General features: G+C 41.2%; 1 protein-coding gene across 50 annotated transcripts in view; it reads right to left on the reverse strand.

The window, feature by feature from the left end:
* RyR (Ryanodine receptor) overlaps nucleotides 1–21832 on the reverse strand; it is a 167339-nt gene that overhangs the window by 58057 nt on the left and 87450 nt on the right. For 31 of the 50 annotated variants that reach the window (XM_089738129.1, XM_089738110.1, XM_089738154.1 and 28 more), the window contains 25 exons: nucleotides 20675–20812; nucleotides 19252–19407; nucleotides 18808–18923; nucleotides 18055–18229; nucleotides 17387–17490; nucleotides 17098–17231; nucleotides 16522–16611; nucleotides 15914–16038; nucleotides 15237–15419; nucleotides 14616–14663; nucleotides 13787–13904; nucleotides 12541–12755; nucleotides 11862–12009; nucleotides 11481–11675; nucleotides 10609–10638; nucleotides 8688–8819; nucleotides 8259–8388; nucleotides 7986–8134; nucleotides 6487–6635; nucleotides 5503–5665; nucleotides 4746–4938; nucleotides 3753–3827; nucleotides 2878–3001; nucleotides 2231–2324; nucleotides 1312–1449 (listed from right to left, as the gene is read on the reverse strand). In XM_089738129.1, the coding sequence (XP_089594255.1) occupies nucleotides 1312–1449; nucleotides 2231–2324; nucleotides 2878–3001; nucleotides 3753–3827; nucleotides 4746–4938; nucleotides 5503–5665; nucleotides 6487–6635; nucleotides 7986–8134; nucleotides 8259–8388; nucleotides 8688–8819; nucleotides 10609–10638; nucleotides 11481–11675; nucleotides 11862–12009; nucleotides 12541–12755; nucleotides 13787–13904; nucleotides 14616–14663; nucleotides 15237–15419; nucleotides 15914–16038; nucleotides 16522–16611; nucleotides 17098–17231; nucleotides 17387–17490; nucleotides 18055–18229; nucleotides 18808–18923; nucleotides 19252–19407; nucleotides 20675–20812 (3322 nt within the window). The remainder of the gene's footprint in view (nucleotides 1–1311; nucleotides 1450–2230; nucleotides 2325–2877; nucleotides 3002–3752; nucleotides 3828–4745; nucleotides 4939–5502; nucleotides 5666–6486; nucleotides 6636–7985; nucleotides 8135–8258; nucleotides 8389–8687; nucleotides 8820–10608; nucleotides 10639–11480; nucleotides 11676–11861; nucleotides 12010–12540; nucleotides 12756–13786; nucleotides 13905–14615; nucleotides 14664–15236; nucleotides 15420–15913; nucleotides 16039–16521; nucleotides 16612–17097; nucleotides 17232–17386; nucleotides 17491–18054; nucleotides 18230–18807; nucleotides 18924–19251; nucleotides 19408–20674; nucleotides 20813–21832) is intronic. The other 19 variants (XM_089738141.1, XM_089738147.1, XM_089738146.1 and 16 more) reach the window with 1 other exon arrangement.

Here is a 21832-nt window from a genome sequence, read left to right on the forward strand (position 1 = left end):
ATAGGATGTAGACATGGAAATAAATTTATCATTTAAAAAAATCTGCATTGTATTTTTTTTGATTTTTTTTATTGCATAGAGGGGTGGACGAGCTCACAGCCTAACTTGGTCTTACGTGGTTACCGGAGCCCATAGACATCTACAACGTAAATGCCGCCACCCGCCCTGAGATATAAGTTCTAAGGTCTCAATAGTTACAACGGCTGCCCCACCTTTCAGTCCGAAACGCATTATTGCTTCACGGCAGAAATACGCAAGATGGTGATACCTACCCGTGCGGACTCACAGGAGGTCCTACCACCAGTATTAAAAATTTACACTAAATCCAAGCTACATGTTTGATGTTGGTTATTCAATCACTCAAAAATGGCCGATTGATTTACCATAGACACACGTATGGCGTTTTTTTATTTTAGAAAACGACATGTCTCTAACAAAGTCAGGTATATCTTCTTTTTTTTTTTTATTGTCTTTCTAGGCAGACGAGCATACGGCCCACCTGATGGTGAGTGGCTACCGTCGCCCATGGACTTCAGCAATGCCAAGGGTAGAGCCAAGCCGCTGCCTACCGCAAAATGATATAATCAATACGACAGGATATTTGTTGGTTCGTCATTTTAGGTATCAATGGTTTTACAAGTCCGCTTGTAGCTTATGGACAAGAGAATGACATAAGCAACTCTTGGTCTAGGGAAGTTGCAACGTCTATCATTCTTTCTGTACAAAAAAAACACTTAGTAATATTTATTTGTTTCATCCAAAGGTACTTGGGCTTAACACATCCAAATTTCATATTTCCGTAGTCATGTATCGTAAACTATAAGTTCAAATTACATTAGAAACACCATTAGAGTTTCTTTAGCAATATCCCCTTAGCAGTGTACTAAGCTAAGTGAGCTTTTATCTTCATTTGACTAAAGCTAAATATTTATTTTCATTTTCAAAACTTAGTATTAATATTCGGTACCTAAACAAACATATTTTGTTTAAAAAATATGACATATCGTCGCTGTCAAACCAAAATCTGCTATGCAAAAACTCCCATTTTGAATTAAAGAGTAAAAACATTTTCGTATAAAATTTTATATGAAGGTGAATTTTTAAGAGATAAATATTAAAGCTATAGACACATAACAGTTTTTTTTTGTACGGTAGATAGGGTTGTGAACTATACGAAAAGGCCAAAAGGTAAAAATCTCAAAAAGTGCACATAGCAGATTTTGGTTTGACAACGACGATATATGAATTTTTGAAAGGGGTTTTAAAGTCTGCGATAAGTCATTGTGGTTAAGTTAATTAGAGTATACTCACCAGTCCGGATTTGGACTGTCTCCGCACAGAGCCGCGGCTGTTGGCGGGCAGGTCTACGTCGGAGTGCTCCACGGACCAGCCCAGAGCCAGGAGTGCCTTCAGCGACTCGCGGACCGGTTCTTTGTACCGCTCTTTCTCCTGGTCAATGAAACTATCGGTAACTACAACGATTATCACTATATATTAAGTGCAGAGTATGGGATCTCGATCAACCAAGTTAGAAGTGCTTAACGATGAATCTCGCTTAATTGTGAGATCCCAAGACGGTGTGCATCAATGCCTGATAGAAACGGAGGTAGATCAAACGAATCAAATAGAAAAGATGTGACGATTTCATCTTAGGAGGATTCTATACGACTTAAATAACAAGAGAGCCTGTATCCTAGAATTTCGGCACGAATATTCAAATCAAAATAATTATTAACAATCCGACAACCTCTGAATGGTCCTTTTGTAAATTATTTTTTATTCCCATTATTATCCTAACTTAAGTCGTAGCTCATCCTTTTTTAAGATTCATTTGAGGTTGAAATCAATTGGGATGAAACGGTATAAAACGGTGGCTATTTACAGCGGCCTCAGTGAATTTTTTGGTTGAACCTAAGAAGCCATGTGTAGCGGCTTTGGTTTCATTATCCCACGTTTCTGCTCTCTCACAGACGCCAAATAGTTAACAAACCTTTGAACATGTAAAACACAAAATATACCGAAAAAAAATTACAGATTGGCTTCCCGTTTTCCTTAAGTCTTCGTTACATTTACGTGGATTATTTCCTTAAAGCATCACGGTACACTTCTGAGAAATGTACAAATACCTTCTCCCATTTGTAATGTACTAATCGACGACAGACTCGCAGTTGAAATTCGACTCTATAGTGATGTTATTAAGTTTCAAAACAGAAAAACAACGCAGTCTTACATAGTCATTGAGCATGTTGTAAGGCTTCAGCCGTGGATGCGTCTTTTGGCTGTCTGACCAGGACTCGCCGTACACCCAGCCGTTCTCAATTTTCCTGTAAAACATGTGTTATCTTAACCTTATTATCATGAAGATAATAATTTCGAAATATTATCCGGGTTTTAATGTAGGCGGTCATATGAAGGGAGAATGTACTAAGTAGACTTTGACGGGACTGTGTGAAAGAGGATTTGAAAGAGATGGGAGTTAGTGTATAGATGACGTATGTTACCCTACATAGGAGGATAATGGGAGGACGATGAAGAATCTTTCCACCCGCTTTGTCGTATTAATAAGGGCATATTATGGATTTGTTGCACTTTCGTTTCGATGTAGCGATATAGATTTCTTTTACCCGTATAGGTTTCAAAGAGGCAGAGTGGATGAATGAAATTGAAGCAACTGAGCATTTTCGGCAAAAACGTCTCAAGTCGGATGGAAAAGTTCGGGAAGGTTCTACTTGGGTCTGTAAGGGTGGTGTATATAAATATGAACCAGAGCACACAGGGTAAAATTCGAAACTAAGAACTTTGATGAGTACAGTGTTGATAGTGGAACAATCAGTGTGAAGGACAGTATTTTGAGACTTTTCCAGTGTTCCAGCTTACCTGGAGGCCCAGGCGTCGTGGTAATGCTCGGAGAACTTCTGCACGATCGTGTTCAAGTCGTTGTTCAGGGCGACTGATGAGGTGTTGATCGGCTGGGGATCGTACTGCGGGTTGTCGGAGCCTACTGTGATAAAATCAACGTAATGTAAGTCGCTAGAGGAAACTGTAGGGACACATGTTAGTATGCAGTTTGTACATCGCTTGCATTAGTCAGTTGTACATAGCCCACCCGACACGTCAGACACTTGTGACAATATACGGAGTAAAATTGGAACTAGCTTGTTTTATTAATAAAGGGCAGTTTACACCCTTTACATAGCACCAGAAACCGTACAGAAACCTTTGAGTGTTTTGTTGGAATTGAACTTGGCGCTGATACGGCCTGTTTCAATTGCATGTCCTACTTCATGTCTCAAGATATAGTGATTAAGGTCTCACATCAGATGGGCCGTGAGAGGCTTGTGCAGAGCAATGAAAAAATAGACAAGGCCACTTGACCTATGGCAAAACTTGACGAAAAAGGGATTAGAAAAAAATGCTTGCGGGCCTTATCGTACCTTAAGTAATGGTACTATTACAGAAAACTTCCTTGAAATTCGAACGATTGTGCCGAGAAAACATAGACTATGTATGCGTCGTGAACAATTAATTAAACAAAGATTGATTTATTTCAACTAATCTACCATGTCTTCACTGACACTGATGTCTTAAGATCAACAATCCATTTATGAGTTCCTTGTTTTCTTATCGATATTATTTTCTTATATGTTATAGACTGGCACATTTAACGGCAAAATTATTTAGAATTATTTTATTCATAAAGAGTGTACTGAGATGCTCTCTCTGCGCATGTATATTTAAATTAGAATGCGTACCTGATGCTTGCTCCTTTCCATAGAATTCATCGTCGTAATTCTTCGATAGAGAGTAGTCTGGTGGTAGAGCACAGCCTGAAAATTGCGACATAGATTAGGCCAGTCAAAAAACAAGATTATTTAAATATCTTGTACAAAAACATCAGTATTCTCGACAGAAATCTCAAAATATTTATATATAGCATCTATGAAGTATTTTCATGAAATTGTCGCTAGCGCGATTTAGGATTTCAGGAAAGAAACTTTAATAACTTTAATTTCAGGAAAGAACTTTTTACTGGTGGTAGGACCTCTTCTGAGTCCGCGCGGGTAGGTACCACTACCCCGCCTATTTCTGCCGTGAAGCAGTAATGCGTTTCGGTTTGAAGGGTGAGGCAGCCGTACTATACTGAGACCTTACATTTCAGATGTCCAGTAACCACTTAATACCAGGTGGGCTGTGAGCTCGTCCACTCATTTAAGCAATAAGAGGATGCTCACCCCCAGCTACTCAACAAGTCGTGTCAACAGATAGAATACTCGGTCAAGGTTATGGGGATACGCATTGTCATCACCACAACTGCACAGAGTATAAGAGTATTTATGTGTACCTGTTCTAGACAAGCTTAATTGCAGCCTTTCTGCGATCATGAGAGAGGAGATACATGTGACTAGGAGATGTATGGAAATGGTAGTGCAAGGTAGAGGGGGAAGAGGTCGACCGAAGAAGACATGAATGGAGTGTGTGAATGACGATATTAGAGAGAGAGGAGTAAGTGTTGAGATGACGGCTGATAGAAGAGAATGGAATGGAAAAATGCACTATGCCGACTCCACTTAGTGGGATAAGATGGAGACAAAGGAGAAAAGTGTGATCATGCATACTTATAGTTGAAAATTATAAGTCCTGACTTTGCCCGTTGTTCTCATAGGTAAAACTGTATTGGTAGTAACAGTAAAATCATTACTAATTGTCTAATTGAATAAGAACACTTTTGATTTAATAAAACTCACCTATAGCGATGAGACAAGGTAAAGCTTTTCCAAACAGCTCGGGTTCGTAGTCCATCTTGCTGAGCGAATCGAAGATGTTAGAGAAGAGCATCATGGTGAGACGCTTCTCCTCATCAGAAGATGCTCCGTATATTCCCTGTCCACCAGTGCTGCCGTAGTACTTGGCGCAACGTTCGTAGTGCAGCGTCAGGAGCTGAGAAAGAAATAAAACTGTGAACCAGGATAATATACCAGAGGGTCTTCTATAGCGGTAACGAGTACCCCAAGCAACAAAGCTTCGTCGAAACGCAGGACTGACATCTGAATCTTGGCTAACAGTGACAGATTCGATGGTGGTAACTATGGAAACCAGAGAATGCCCCACCACTACACTACTCCTTAAACAGACCATGGCGTGGTTACAAGACTACGCCAGATGTGATATTAATCGTACTTGTTGATTTGCTTCTGATGAAATCACTCAAATGATATCAGTTTATCGTCACCAAGCATTATTATTGAAAACTCAAGGAACCTTAGAGTCGTCGTGGTCTAAAGGATAAGACGTCCGGTGCATTTGTATCTAGCGATGCAACGGTGTTCGAATCCCGCGGGCGAAAGGATAGGGCAGCCGTTGTAACTACACTGACACCTTAGAACTTATGTTTCAAGGTGGGTGGCGCATTTACGTTGTAGATGTCTATGGGCTCCAGTAACCACTTAACACCAGGTGGCCTGTGAGCTTGTCCACCCACCTAAGCAATAAAAAAAAACTTACTCTGAGAGCCACGGTGGTGTACTCCGACAGTCTCGAGACGTCAACCGTGAGCTTCCTCAGCAGTTTTAGCAGCATGGAGGGCTGCATCGCTGACGTCAGAGCCACCAAGAAGTCGGAGACGGCCTCGCGTTGACCTTTTGTCAGCATGCGGTTTTTGGATAATCTGCATAATGGGAATAGTCAAGAAGTCAAACGTAATTAAAACTATTTTTGCGATTTAATCTGGTTTCTTTATAATTAGAAAGAACTAAAAGTATCTTAAGATTTGGCAGTTAATTTGATTTTTATCATCTCGATAGGATTTCGGGTGTTGGATAAAAATAGACGGTGATCGCCACAATATTCAAATCTCAGTCCTCCGTGACCACGAAGACAGTTCAAAGACAATATTGCAAGGAATTCCTTAATCAATCTCTTTTTTTTGGAAATCAGGATTACTGGAGACCTTTGCGGCTTCATCAGGACAGGTGGGCCACACGGGCTCAGCTAGGAGGGCCGAGGGATGGCTTTTGCCAACAGCTGCCTGAGAAGCTTCGAACGAGACGTAACGGCTCAAGGGCAACTGCTTCGCAATTGAATATACTAGCGCATCGAAATCTCAATTCTGTATTATGATTCAAACTCAATATCTTGTTGTTAATTATGAGCTTTTATAAGACCCGGTCCACAGTGGCTATAACTCGCACTATTCTATTTTTTATTGTCCTTGTAAGCAGACGAATATACGGCCCACCTAATGGTGCGTGGTTATCGTCGCCCATGGACTTCAACAATGCCATGAATAAAGCTAAGTCACTGCCTATCGTCAATGTGATGTTAAATGAAGTGCCAACTGTATTACGTATGCGGTTAGGTCTAAACACGCGTTCCGATTTCAAGGAAGGTTATGCAATTTTGCAGACGTGATGTCATTAAGACTTCGATCTGTACTTTGTGATCATGGACGGTGATCTCGACGAGCCTGATATCAGGAGTTCCTCCCACCTGTACACTGTGTGCAGCGTGGCGTCCAGCAGACTGGCGTAGTTCTCAGCTTCGTTGTAGAAGTTGGCGTGTTTGATCAGCAGCGGGAGGATCGAGTTCCCGATGTACCGGTTCATTGACAGCGCCATATCTGATTCGCAGCCGTCGTTCTATAGGAAGATCAGACTTTGGACTAAGCGAAGATTCTAGGTTTTATCGTTGAATCCACCTGGTGTTAAATGGTTACTGGAGCCCATATACATCTACGACGTAAATGCGCCATCCACCTTGAGATATCAGTTCTAAGGTCTCAGTATAGTTACAAAGGCTGCCCCACCCTTCAAACCGAAACGCATTATTGCTTCACGGCAGAAATAGGCAGGGCGGAGGTACCTACCCGCGCGAACTCACAAGATCATCCTACCACCAGTAATAAGACCATATGCGTCCACTGCTCGACATAAACCTCCACGAGCTTCGTCACAACGACTGGTCTCCGCCCATTGATCCATAGGCCGTGTGGCGTTGACCTGGTCGGGTGATGTCAGCCTCGAAAAAGAATAACACCTTCCAATATCTCCCCGTGGGTGTCGCTAAATGCGGTTAAGGGATTACCCAGAGAATGAACAGCTGCGTTTTACGAGTATTATGAGACAGCACACTGAGATTACCTTTCTTTTTTTTTTTTTCTACCTAAGCTAACACGAACCCTAGCAAGAGCCGTGCTTCGCAGAATCTACCACCGGATCGGCAACGCGACCCACTGAGAAGATCCGACGAGAAACTCAGTGGGCTGTGTCTGAGAGTCTAGTTGAATTTTTTTTTTCCCTACCTAAGCTGATAGCCTTGAGAGGCTATTCCAGCGTAACCTTAACTAGTAGGTGAGCTCACGGGGCTCAAACCTGACGACGTTGCTAACACGAACCCTAGCAAGAGCCGTGCTTCGCAGAATCTATCACCGGATCGGAAACGCGACCCACTGAGAAGATCCGGCGAGAAACTCAGTGGGCTGTGTCTGAGAGTTAATTTACTCGTCGAGCCCTTCGTCGCAAGCGACGGGTTCGACGAGAACGGTGACCGGTGCTTGAAGTACCTAGAAGCACCGTCAGTGGATCGGGAGGATCCGAGATGACGTGTTTTGGGCGACGTCGACTGCTTTCCATTCTTTCCGCAGGATCGGGAATGTAGTTACCGGCGGCCACGATGAGAGGATTCTCATGTCGTGTCGCTTTATCGAAGTGGTGAGATTACCAGTTCACATGCAAAGCATTGGGATAATGGCAACCTCCCTTCCCAACATGGCTGACAATCATCAAAATGTACCTTTAAGAAAATTTTTAGACAATTCATTCTTTTTTTTTAAATACTTGATCGGTTTCTACAGTCGAAATACAAAATTCTAATGGAATTATGTACTGATCCAACTTCACGTTTCATTGTTGACCACATAGATATCAATCTATGGTCTCGAAATGAAGGCGCATAAGACCTTTGCTCATCTACGTCGATAGATATCATACCCTGTCTAGCATAGTCGCAGCTCTCAAGTCCGGCAAGAAAGCTTCTTCGAGAAGCTTGTAGAAAAGCTCTTGGGTCTCGATGCCGTAGACTCGTTCTAAGAAAAGTCCGACGCTCTGCTTGTGTCCCGGGATTAGTCCTGATGGCATGTCTGTTGGACAAATACCGTAAATGAGTTATCGTGTAGTTTAATTAACAATTGAGTGTGTGTTATTTTGTTACGATTTATACCGAGTTTTTTTTTTGGAGATTTTGCGGAAAAACTCTAAACTTACCGGACTTGGGTCTTTCTTCACCAGCAGCGGGATTGTTGAGGGTGAACCGAAGACTGAGCACTCCTTGAAGATCTTCCAGCGGTACCAAGGAGCGCAGAATGGCACGAGCTCGAAGCGACTCGTTCTTACCCTAAAATGATAATTAAAGGTTTCTTTGACGCATTGGACATATTTAATTAGGCCCTTCCTGTTGTTTCTTTATCATCCTCTATCCATCCATCCATCTACTCATCTGTGACCACGCAAATCGTAAAGTGTTCTAAACGTCTCAAATAATATAAAGGATAATAAAAAAAACGCGCGACTTTAAGCCGTTAAAGTGGTTATTATTGTACAAAATTGTTTAAATTATTTAGGGATTTTGTCATCGTAACTTCGTATCTTGAGTAATTGCAAGAGCAATTACTGCCGCATCCCTTATGTACTTACAAGAGCAATTACTGCCGCATCCGGAGCACAGCGCCCCAGTAGATCGACCAGCGTGCAGTAGAAGTTAAGTATGGCCGCTCCAGTATCGATGTAATCCTCGTCATCGTCCGACTCCGGTAGTGGATGGCTGAACTATTAAATAGATGATCTTCGATTACGTAAATTGAAAAAAAAATCCATTCAGCACTTGTTTTTAAATAGGGGTCTATGTAGATTTAATCATCTCAATTTCTGGTTGAACTAATGCCAAATGCTGGGGTAGTTGAGAAATATCAAAACGGTTAAACGTAATGGGTGGTAATTTAAGCAGATGTCAGTAAAGTCTCAGACTGAGCCCCATGAGCTTGCACGTCCGGTTTTCATAACCTCTCGATGTCACTAGCAATAGGTAGGCAAAAAAGGCAATTTGTTAAAATCACCCATATTCAAGAAGTTTGTTTAAGTGTTTAATTAGGTTTGAAGGATGAGGCAGCCGTTGTAACTGTACTTGAGACCTTAGAACTAATATCACCAGGTGGGTGGCGCATTTACGTAGAAAATGTCTATGGGCTCCAGTAATCACTTAACACCAGGTTGGCTGTGAAATCGTCCACCCATCTAAGCAATAAAAAATAGTGATAGAAAAGGGTGAACTAAAATTGGTATTATCTATTGCGAGATTATTATATATTTTTTTTATTGCTTAGATGGGTGGACGAGCTCACAGCCCACCTGGTGTTAAGTGGTTACTGGAGCCCATAGACATCCACAACGTAAATGCGCCACCCACCTTGAGATACAAGTTCTAAGGTCTCAAGTATAGTTACAACGGCTGCCCCACCCTTCAAACTGAAACGCATTACTGCTTCACGGCAGAAATAGGCAGGGTGGTGGTACCCACCCGCGCGGACTAACAAGAGGTCCTACCACCAGTAATTACGCAAATTATAATTTTTGCGGGTTTCATTTTTGTTACACGTTGTTATTCCTTTACCGTGGAAGTCAATCGTGAACATTTGTTGAGTACGTATTTCATTAGAAAAATTGGTACCCGCCTGCGGGATTCGAACACCGGTGCATCGCTTCAACACGAATGCACCGGACGTCTTATCCGTTAGGCCACGAGGACTACAAAATCTAGTTATTTTTATATCTCTATAGATATATCTCTTATTAATTATTATTTTTGCAATTCACATACGAAATAGATCACATTGTCAAGTCGCCGCATTGTGGTTAATAAATCATTAAGTTTAAGCTCCAATTTCCAATAGTACTTTTTGTTTAGATCAGTTAAATTTAAGTATAGCTCATTCCTTATTTTGAGTGCAACCTTTAGTCATGCCATTAATATATCGCAGATAGTCCTACTCATACATACCACACACAAGTAATAGTTCATAAAATTTAGAAATTTGTTGAGTGAGATGCATTGTTGATTGGTCGTATAACAAGTCTTATTTAATGGTACTGTTACGCCGGTAAGAGTAACGCCATCTATCGCCGAATAGTCGAACGAATATCGAAGGATCTAGAAGGCTCGAGAAATACAACGCCATCTATTGACAGATAGCGGAAACTACTACCAGAGATGCGTAGAATATTCTCGATAATTATAGGGATAAGGTATCGGCTATAAAAGCGTTGTAGAGATGGCACGCAGTCAGACAGCAATCGGAACTACTCGAACCGAAACAGCAAACGGATCACCTGAAGCGAAGCGGAACAAGCGAATTGAGTGTTTTAAAGTGTTTATGAAGTGTTTAAGTGTTCTAAGTGTTGAATACAGTTTTTTAGTTGTACTTTGGTGAAATTTTATTTATCCCGAACCCCAGCGCGTAACAGTACCAAGATAGATTGTTAGAATAGAGAAAGTGAAGCTATAGAATTTAACAGCTACATGTCCACAGCATAAAAGCAAATAAATAAATCTCTTATTTACTCTCTTCTCTCGGTGACCTGATAGCCCTATCTGAAAGAGATTTTTTCAATGAATAAATATTCGGTCGCGATTAACTTAAATTTCCAGAAAAGGATTTAATGTCATCTCGTTAATCAATCATTAACTGATCAATGTAATGTGGTTATTTACAAGATACCTTAATCATTTTCATTTTTGGTGTCCTCACATTAAAGTGCGATCTGAAATAGGCCGAACCATTCGTAATGATTTTTGTCAAGCTGATGTGATGTAAGATTTATTCGTTGGAGGTTCCGGACACATCAGGTTCGGCGTAATGAATACCGACTACTTTAACTGGTCACACGCAAGGTTTAAGTGAAGAGACATGGCGAAAACTAGTAATTGAGGACTATCACACCTAATAGTGGACAAAAACCTCCCGTATAGAGCATCCGTTTTACATGGCTGTGGAAAATTGATTTTTTTATGTAGATCTGGTCAATCAGCTGTAGTTAAGACTAGCATATGGCCGAAAAGTCAACACAGTCCGTTATTGAAGTCAATAACATAACAAACTGTTTGAAACGTCCAAAATTTTTTATCAAAACCAGCTAGATAGTCGCAAGGTTTGTGCTGAACTCCCATGACGAGATAACTGTTTTAAGCTGACAGGTGACCAAATGACTCGAAGACTGATGAATTTTATTCTGTGCGTGCCTTCTAATGGCAAATGACGTGAAGAAATGCGTGGATCACTAAACGTGGAAGACTAAAACATGGATGCACTCGATCTTCTGCGACATATATTGATGGTCACGGTTTTAGATTCTCGCGTCTCTTCGATTAAGAATACCGAAACCCCCTTAAGGTTGAATTTTCTCGACTGTCTCAGCCGTATTATTTATACTTACATTAATATCCCCTTCCTGTTCTATCTCTCTTAGTTTTCTTCTATCTGCGATCCTTTCGCTCATTTTGTTCGCGTCCACAATAGCCTTCAGTAGACCTTCGCCTTCTCCCCGAAGGGCCGGGCCAAGACACTCCGGCCGCCTGATTAGCAAGCGGATCACTAAGTTGGCGTTTTCTTCTACGCTTTCACCATTTACCTGAAGCATTGATTTCCCATAAAGTATATGTCAGTTGCAAATTATTCAAAAAATGTTTAAGCTTTTTTGAACATTCCCGAAATTTATTGATAAACTCAACTTGTCTCCTTTTATAGTGTATGGCATCTAGGACAAAGGTAATATCACAAGAAATACGTTACAGAGAAAGAAAGTTAAAATACTCACCCAAACACAAAACCTCAGGAAGTCCAAATACCTCTCGCCTTCTACCGGATCCCATCCAAGGTCTGGATACCCCTTTTCCACTAACTCAGAATTGCTCTGTAGTCCACAACGAGAAAGATATACCGCTATTTTCTCAAGATAGTGCTCCCTACAAGCAAGAGAAGGACTTTTGATATATTTGTGCAAATATTAGTTTATCTTAAAAAAAAATGTTTGATTTCTCAAAGGTTTTAAATATATAATTATTCGGTTTCGACTATGAGTTAAGACATAAACGCTGCCAGATACGAAATCACTTTGTGTTTTCATCGAAAAGAAGTTAGGCCGAGTTACTGTTTCAATCTGAGGGAGCTCATATAGAGTCCCTTCTTTATTTCGCCGTAAAGTCGTGTTTTATGTAATTAACACCACAATTGGAACAATATAAATTTTATTGTTGTAGCGGCATAAACAATTCTAAGTAATTACATTATATTAGTTATTTAATACATTATAAATTATTTTTACGTTTTAAATATTTGGCGGTAAAAAGGTCCCGTGTCACAGACTATATTCTTTTTTTCACCTCTCGTGCGTTCCGGCTTACGCATCATAAAAAGATGCGTTCTTAAACGCCACAAATCAATAAAAAAATACGAACTTCGAAAGAGTCATTGAAATTGCTGATCCTTTTTCTTACCTCAATGCCAGAGCCAATTCCGTGTTCTCCATCAAACTGGAGTAGGCAACATCTAGAGGAGTCGAACCTCTTAACGAAGGTCTCGACAGTAGAATATTGGAGTTCTCCAGCAAAAAGTCAAAGTGATCAAACATGGCTTTTTGATTCTGGCGACCGGTGCGGCAGAAGTAGCAGAGGAATCGACAACAGGCCACCACCATTTCATGCGAAGTGTCCTGTAGGGTGCATAGAAATAGGCAAAATACGTTATGAATATAAAAATTAATTGCTATTCGTTAGTCTCGCTAAAACTCGAGAACGGGAGGATCGATTTGGCTAATTTTGGTCTTGAATTATTTGTGGTAGTCCAGAGAAGGTTTAAAAGGTAGATAAATATGAAAATGATTGGAATTAAATAAAAATAACAAATTTGTTTTTCCTTTGATGTCCCCCCCGTAAGACTGATTCCTTTTGTTTGTTTTAAGTTTATTTTATACAAAAGTCTAGGTATTTTATTTATCGATTGGGGCACTACGAAGTCGGCCGGGTCAGCTAGTACGTTATAAATATTTTCAAAATAATACAAGATACCGCTTGAAAATAAATTGCTCTCCAAAACAAAGCCAGTTAAGATGTGACGCGTCTGGAATTGTAATTTGGCGCGAGGATCGTATGGATTACAGAGTAAAGCTAATTATATTAATTAACATTTATATATAAGTGTACGTTTAAAGTTATTATTATTACTGGTGGTAAGGCCTCTTGTGAGTCCGTGCGGGTAGGTACCATCACCCCGCCTATTTCTGCCGTGAAGCAGTAATGCGTTTCGGTTTGAAGAGTGGGGCAGCCGTTTTAACTATACTTGAGATCTTAGAACTTATATCTCAAGGTGGGTGGCGCATTTACGTAGTAGATGTTTATGGGCTCCAGTAACCATTTAACACCAGGTGGGCTGCGAGCTCGTCCACTCATCTAAGCAATAAAAAAAATGTAGTTTCGTTTACATATTTTTCTTTTACTGTTATTAATTCTTGCTTTGCTAATTCTTTTGTTTCGCAAATGATTTAGCTTGTTTTTATTGGCGAGGACCACTAATTGGCTTTTTTGTTTCTATTTATTGTTATTCTATTCTACTGTTCAGCTGTTGGTTTTCCTTTTAAAATATTAATAAATTTATAAATGAATTCATTTAACTTATGCGTAGGCAATGCCATGAAGCCCTTCATTATTGGAAGTATAAAAATAAAGTTTTTTACAGAATGCTTACCTTCTCCTTGGTATCCTCGGCTAGCGGTTGGTTCGGTGCAGCATCAGACTGCGCTTGGGCTCTCCTTCCCAAAGTATTCATCATTACAGCCATCACGTTTTCGTGTACCCTCAATACTCTGTCACGTTAAAACGATCAAATGTTTATTATCAGCTTTTTTTACAAAGTTCACTACTAGTGGCATGATCGAGCACATAACGCAGAATGCTGTTAAAATGTGATTTTTATGAATAAGTACATACAACTTTATGGTTCTGCTGTTACACATTATATTTGTTCCGGTGGCGGGTAGATATGTGTCGTTCGCGAACGAACGAGTCAAACGACCCGGGTCTCAAATTCCGCGCGAACGATAGGGTCACTTCAAAAAATATGAGTCGTTCACTAAATCGACTCGTTTAACACAAAACCTACGAATCAGAAGAAAAGAACCATACGAGTACGACGGTCATTCGGGTCATTTCGGGTTGCCGCGTCTCGCCCCGCGCCCGTCTCGCTTAGACGTCGTTCGTTCGACTGAACGGGTCGTACGAACCGGATCATTTTGTCAACAGGTCAGTACTGATCTGAATCTCTAAAATTTAACGAACGACACATATCTAGTGGCGGGTGTCACATGTGTCCACACGAGCTGGTTCTACCGTCTGTATGTCATCGTTGGTATTGGTTAAAATAATAAAATACATTTCGACCTATAGATCAGAATAGCAATATTCCTGCGCATTGCTACTTAAGATCGTCAGTACACATTTGATAAAATGGGCTGCCTTATTTTTGGATCAAATTAACAAAGAAAAGAGTAGATAGGGGTACATACTAAGATACTAACCTTATCAGATCTGGATGCTGGAAGAACGTGTGGTTGTTGACCAGTTTCCTGTTAAATAAAATGAATCAAATCGTTTAGGTGCGAATGGATTGATATTATTATTATTCAAAAATTGCCGTTATGGTCTTTTTTTATTGCTAAGAAGTATCAACAAGATCACGGCCTACCTGGTGTTAAGTGGTCAACGGAGCCCATAGGTACTACGTTAATGGCACCGCCCATTTTGAAATGTAAGTTCTAGGCCTCTGTATATAGTACAACGGCTGCCCTATCCTTAAAACCGAAACGCATTATTGCTTCACGGCAGAAATAGACATGGTGGTGGTACCTACCTACCCATGTGGACTCATAAGACATCCACCACCAGTATAGTCTAGCGGTTAATGACTCTATCTTAAAGTCACAGTCAGTCCATCAAAAGCCCAATTTAAGTACATAGTTTAATAAACAAACATTAATTTCACTCTGTTCATCATCACCATCATCATCTCAGCTTAAAGCTGTTCACAGTTGAACATAGGCCTCTCCAGTGCGGCCGATCCGTTGCCACCTATACCCAACATTTCATTAATCTGTTCACTTCCAGTTAACTTAATCTTTTAACTTGAGTCTTCGACTCACCAAAGCCTTTTCCTCATAAGTTCCTCCTCTTCTTGACTCATTTGCACCGGGAGCAGGGCTCTGATCTGACTGAGTCCCACCCACATCTCGGCCACGTCCTGCTTGGTCTTCGCATTGATGACGTAAGTCTTTTCGAGAGCTCGGATCAGTTCTCCTACCGCATCGTACTGGCGGACCAGTAGGCTGAAAAGCAAATTTGATAAATTGGATCCAGTACCGCTGACGGAGTTTTGAACAGATTTGGGTAAGAATTTTGGCAATTGAACAAGGCTAGTTTCGGTCGCTATAGCTGTACCTACCGGCCAACAAAATTAAAACTAGAGTGGGAGAATCCCATGACTGCAGTAGAATGGCTTCGAACAGGGAGAGATGGTGGGAGTCAAGTCTGCCCCCTCCAACAAACACTACTGAACGATCAGGACCACACCGTGATGACGTAGGTTATCTTTTATCTTCGTCTTCCTAGCCTTTTCCCGATCTTACCAGGGTCCGTATTCCAACTGAAATTCCTCAAAACTCCTTAAGATAGGCTACCATTTATTACGAAAAAAATTCGGAATTTGGATTCGCACGGAAGACTTCTCATATTTTTCGCTGACAATGTGGATACGGTCATGAATAAAAGCTAGTTATATGAAAATACATTTAGTTAACAACTGAATACACATTTGACTGACCTAAACATCTCCCTGACTAACTTCGGAGTCTCAATCTGCGATTCCTCCGCCCAATTCACGATCGTCTGGATGAGTACTTTCCGGAAACGTTCCTCCGGTGTTTTCTTGGTTGGTTCCTCTAATGTCTGCGAAAAGAAGATGATCACAGGTTACACCAATAAGTCTCCGTGAGATTTTTGACTGATTTTTTTTACTGGTGGTAGGACCTCTTGTGAGTCCGCACGGGTAGGTACCACCACCCTGCCTATTTCTGCCGTGAAGCAGTAATGCGTTTCGGTTTGAAGAGTGGGGCAGCCGTTTTAACTATACTTGAGATCTTAGAACTTATATCTCAAGGTGGGTGGCGCATTTACGTAGTAGATGTTTATGGGCTCCAGTAACCATTTAACACCAGGTGGGCTGTGAGCTCGTCCACCCACCTAAGCAATAAAAAAAATGTGTTTTTTGGTGGTGGCTATACGGGTATTTAAGTCGACGACACAATTTCTCTGTAACAGGAATTGTACTCAATAGGAGTAGAAAAGCGGTACATGTGCGTACACCCTTAAATCAGCCTTACCATCTGTCCGCTTTTCCCTAAGTTCTCTTGCTGAAATAAAATGGCTTACCTTGGGTTCCTCTTCTAGTTCCTTGACGGTATTTATAAGGCTATATAATTTATTAATGGCCCCCGGCTTTATTTCTGGTTCAGTGGGCTCCTGAAAGAATATCGATGGTAAAACATTCTGTAGTATCCCCTTCGCGTGGTTCTATGGGCTAATTGGTAGACTTGATTAATGAAGTCATACAATTGTCTTGATACTGACAAACTATAGGGTTGGGTGATGTTATTAATTGGGCACGTATCATGATCATGTAAGATTGGCAAGTTAAGCTGGTTATATGACAGACAGTTGCTTTCCTCGTTTGCATAAGACATAAGACAACACAAAAAACTTTAAGGAATCCAAAAAAAAACGGCAACATCATCAATCGACACTAGTGTTTCTACTGTGACATGTGTACTTAAAGAAGTAAGTCGGGAGTCATGACGGGCGACTTGACTGTAATTCTGGTTTTGGTGATGTCCAAGGGCGACGGTTGCAGCCCAGCGTCCATTAAACTGTATTTTCATATGCTTTTGAATTTTTAACACATTTAAGGGCAGTTGCACGACACTTGAAAGGTTTTCTGGGTTGACATACCTCAGGATCGGGTTCCTGCAGGGCGTTCAGAGATACGTGTACCATGAGACTTTCGTGGAAGCCGTTCATCCTAGCGATAAGTTCTTCGCCACAAGGACAGTTCTCCTTATCAATATCTTCGAGGTGTTTGAAACCTATTAAGGAAATAAACATTTGACAAATGATGATCATCACAAGAGTAGTATCCTAGAACCGGCTAACGAAAATCCTGAATTTCCGTTCTGAATTCTAATCACTCTTAAAACAAATAATAATAAAACCAGGACGATGGTATTTTCTAAAGACTCACTCAGGATTGCGTTCATCTGTTCCCTGGGAGGACAACGGAATTCTCTGGTCTTCTTGGCTGCGACCGCACTCGGTAAATCTGATTGCTTGATCTCAGTGTAGCGTCTGTTAAAGGCAAGAGTAATTGGTAAATAAAAGGTCAACATTGGAGAAGTTCGCGTCATGTTACCCTACACGGATGAATGTATTGGGGGCACCATTTGTTTGAGCCTTGGACTATTTGAATGTCTGTTTAGAAGGCCTGATAATATTTAATATGACCGACTCTTTGGCGCAGTATTTAGCGGCTCTGACTCTTGCGCTGAGGGTTGTGGGTTCGATTCCCATATCGAGCAAACATTCGTGAGATTAACAAGTTTGTTTGCTCTTGGTCTGGGTGTCTATTATCTATATTTGTATGTATTTAAGCTATATAGATCAGTCTTTGGTATCCATAACACAGGGTATCCTAATTTGAGGCCGGATGACCGAGCGTGATTTGTTTTCAGTTATTACTATTATTATTATTATTTAAAGGTGAATTTGGAAAGAAAATAACTAGATTATATGGTATGTACTATGGGTCTATTTTGGTAGAAGTCCGCTTGAAGAAATCTTCAACCAAGCAACAGCCGAAATTGGATTCCAAGGAACACACATCAATACCCATATATCTGTAATTGTCCTTACCTCAACTGGTCGGACTGCAGGTCCCCGACAAAGTCATGAGCAAAGGCCACTATAGATTCAACCCTGTGACGTAGCTGCATATCGTTCAGATGTTGGAGCAAATAACACATTTGCAATTTAGCGCCTTCAGCCATTTTCATGTGAAGAAGTCCTTTTCGGTGTTCGTCTTTGCCTTCTGTTAGAAATAAAGAAGTTGGTTCCAGAATTGATACCGGTATCTTTGTTACTCCAGGCCATTTGACGTCAGAGAGGAGTTTTAGTTTTTGATCATCATATTATTATTACTACTAGAGTGGGAAGAGGTCGACTGAAGAAGACATGGATGGAGTGTGTGAATGACGATATGAGAGAGAGAGGAATGAGTGTTGAGATGGCGGCTGATAGAGGAGAATGGAATAGAAAATTCGCTGTGCCGACCCCTATCCTAGTGGGATAAGATGGAGACAAAGAAGAAGAAATTATTATTACTACGGTACCTCGATTTTATTTCGAGACCAATTTAATGTGCTTGGTATTTGGGGCCCAAGCGAACTTTATAGTCTTATACGAGTTTTAGCATAGGATAAAATCTGGAACATGGGGTGTTTGCTTAAGAAGAAAACCTTTCCTTGGTGTTGTCACGTGCAAATCTTCATAGGAGGGTTGAGTAGCTGGGTTCATGGAAAAGCTTGGTTTTGTCACTAACATTGTTCATATACGTTAGTTTGTCTGGCGATATAGCAAGCCACTTGATATTAATAAAAATGTGGGTACCTTTATTGAACGTTGGATCCCAGGTCTCGGGGTTGATCATGATGAGAAGTTTCTCAACGTCTTCGTCGCGCATTTTTCCGACCAGGAGTAGACGGTCCACGAGCTTAATTAGCGGCCTAAAATAAAATAGCAGTTTGAAGATTGGTTAAAAGCCTACAAATAAAAGGACTAGAGCAAAAGCACTTCTTCTTCTTATCAGCCTATGGACGTCCACTGCTGCACATAGGCCTACCCCAAGCCTCGCCACATAGACCGGTCCTGCGTTGCCTACATCCAGCGGATCCCCACAACCTCAATAGATCGTCGGTCCATCTTTTGGGAGGCCTACACACGCTACGTCTTCCAGCACGCGGTCGCCACTCAAGAACTTTCTGGCGCCAACGGCCATCCGTTCTGCGAGCAATGTGTCCTGCTCAGTGCCACTTTAATATCGCAAGCACTTACAGGAAGAGATTCTCGTTGCTTCCACCGACCGGATCTCTGTTGTGGACCTGGTTAGTTTCCACGGCCTCCGCGAGTGCCTGCATCACGAATTCACGGACAACTTCCAGAGGGAACTTCGGAGAGTACAGATTACTTATGTCCATTATACTTTTTTCCCTGTGAACGAAGAACATTAATGAGTTCACGTCCACACACTATTTGTTTTAACACAATATTTTAGATATATATTCATCTCTTTCCTACGCCAAAGCAAATTAAAGTTACGGACTCCGAATGACAGAGATGTGCAGGTGTTTCTTAGCGTGTGCTGTACACAAAGAAGTCGTCGTGGCCTAAAAGGATAAGACGTCCGGTGCATTCGTGTTGAAGCGATGCACTGGTGTTCAAATCCCGCAGGCGGGTACCAATTTTTCTAATGAAATACGTACTCAACAAATGTTCACGATTGACTTCCACGGTGAAGGAATAACATCGTGTAATAAAAATGAAACCCGCAAAATTATAATTTGCGTAATTACTGGTGGTAGGACCTCTTGTGAGTCCGCGCGGGTGGGTACCACCACCCTGCCTATTTCTGCCGTGAAGCAGTAATGCGTTTCGGTTTGAAGGGTGGGGCAGCCGTTGTAACTATATTTGAGACCTTAGAACTTATATCTCAATGTGGGTGGCGCATTTACGTTCTAGATATCTATGGGCTCCAGTAACCACTTATCACCAGGTGGGCTGTCAGCTCGTCCACCCATCTAAGCAATAAACAATAAAATAAAAAAAAGATACGGACTAGGTCTCTTAGACCTCGTTCACATTTAAGGTCTTAAATAACAGTAATTTTTGGAACGACTAGTATGTTATTTAGTGTGTATTAATAAAGTATTTATAGGTTATATACGAATATAGCACTCGATAGTATCATTAGCCAGATACACCAATACTGTAATAAAATAAACAAAAAAGATGTGTGGTGTCGTGGGACACCGGATAGGAACGAAGTTTCTTATTATAAAAATATTAATTTTAAGTTCTATTCGAGGTATAAAGAAAATATTTATTCGGGTATACAATTTTTATTATGATTTTTTTATTGATAAAAAAAAAAATAATCGCAAGGGTCAACCACTCCGCAGTGCAATGGGGCAGCCTCGCCCAGCGGGAACCGCCTGCATGATCACGGTATCCCCTACGCCAAGTAAGTATGATTTAGCAAGCGATATACGAGAACGTCTATCAACTGTGTAACATCTCGTCACCGCGATTCAGGAATTGTTGAATTTACGTGCAGCCACATCTGTTGATAACAAACTAAATAGAAAAAATCTTACGTTACGGACGTTTTTTCCCGGTTCCCCTCCGCATCGTCCCATAAGGAACTTCGTTCCAAAATCGGTTATGAATTAGACAGAGTTCGAATGAGATTTCTACTTACGTGATATCGGTCATTTCCAACTGCGGTCTGACGCTCTCCGTCTGTAGCGAGCGGAGGCTGTGCCCCATGTCGGGCTCGTCGTACAGAACCTTCAGCTCCGGCCCCAGGGGTATGACGAATTCATTCTTGCAGGTTTCCCTTGGAACAGCAAACCAGAATTTTTGATCAAAACGAACAGGAACTAAACCTTATTAGCCACAGGGCTGAGTCACCTTTTTTTTATTGCTTAGATGGGTGGACGAACTCACAGACCACCTGGTGTTAAGTGATTACTGGAGCCCATAGACATCTACGACGTAAATGCGCCACACACCTTGAGATATAAGTTCTAAGGTCTCTAGTATAGTTAGAACGGCTGTCCCACCCTTCAAATCGAAACGCATTACTGCTTCACGGCAGAAATAGGCAGGGTGGTGGTACCTGCCCGCGTGCAATCACTAGAGGTCCTACCACCAGTAAAAAAATTAACAGGAAAAAAGGTTTAGCCACGGGATTGAAGTCACCTTAGCTATCCTAAACGTCACACCGAAATGCACTTCGCCGGTGTGACTCACAATATTCCCTACACTTACAACTGAACATATTGAAATATTAATAGCCATACAAAAAAAAAACATAAAGTCGAATTAAGAACGTACTTTGTTACTTGACGTGATAGTTAAAACATTAAAGGCTTCGTCAAACAGAACGCGTACTTAGCGCGCGTCAGAACGCTAAACTGACGGCGCGCTATGACGCCGAGATGTGGTGTAATACAATGGTAATAAACTGTTAAACACAGCGCCAACGGTAGAAGTACGGCCCACTGAGTTTCTCGCCGGATCTTCTCAGTGGGTCGCGTTTCCAATCCAGTGGTAGATTCTGCGAAGCACTGCTCTTGCTGGGGCCAGTGCTAGCAACACTCCAGTTTGAGCCCCGCGAGCTCACCTACATGTTAGGGTGAAGCTGAAATAGCCTCTCAAGGCTATCAGAATAGGTAGGAAAAAAAAGCTAGCAATGTGCAACGCTCTGTCGCAGGGTTAAGACGCTTTGACGTCAGCCGTTGTAATTTTTTACAAATTTTATTTTAGCGTCCGAACGAATGTGTATTAAAATACTGGATAATGCCCGAAAAATTTAAAGAATTTGTTAGAAAATACCCATGCTTATACAATGCCA

The sequence above is a fragment of the Bombyx mandarina genome, chromosome 24 (genome assembly GCF_030267445.1).
Source record: "Bombyx mandarina strain Sakado chromosome 24, ASM3026744v2".
NCBI classification, from domain to species: Eukaryota; Metazoa; Arthropoda; class Insecta; order Lepidoptera; family Bombycidae; genus Bombyx; species Bombyx mandarina.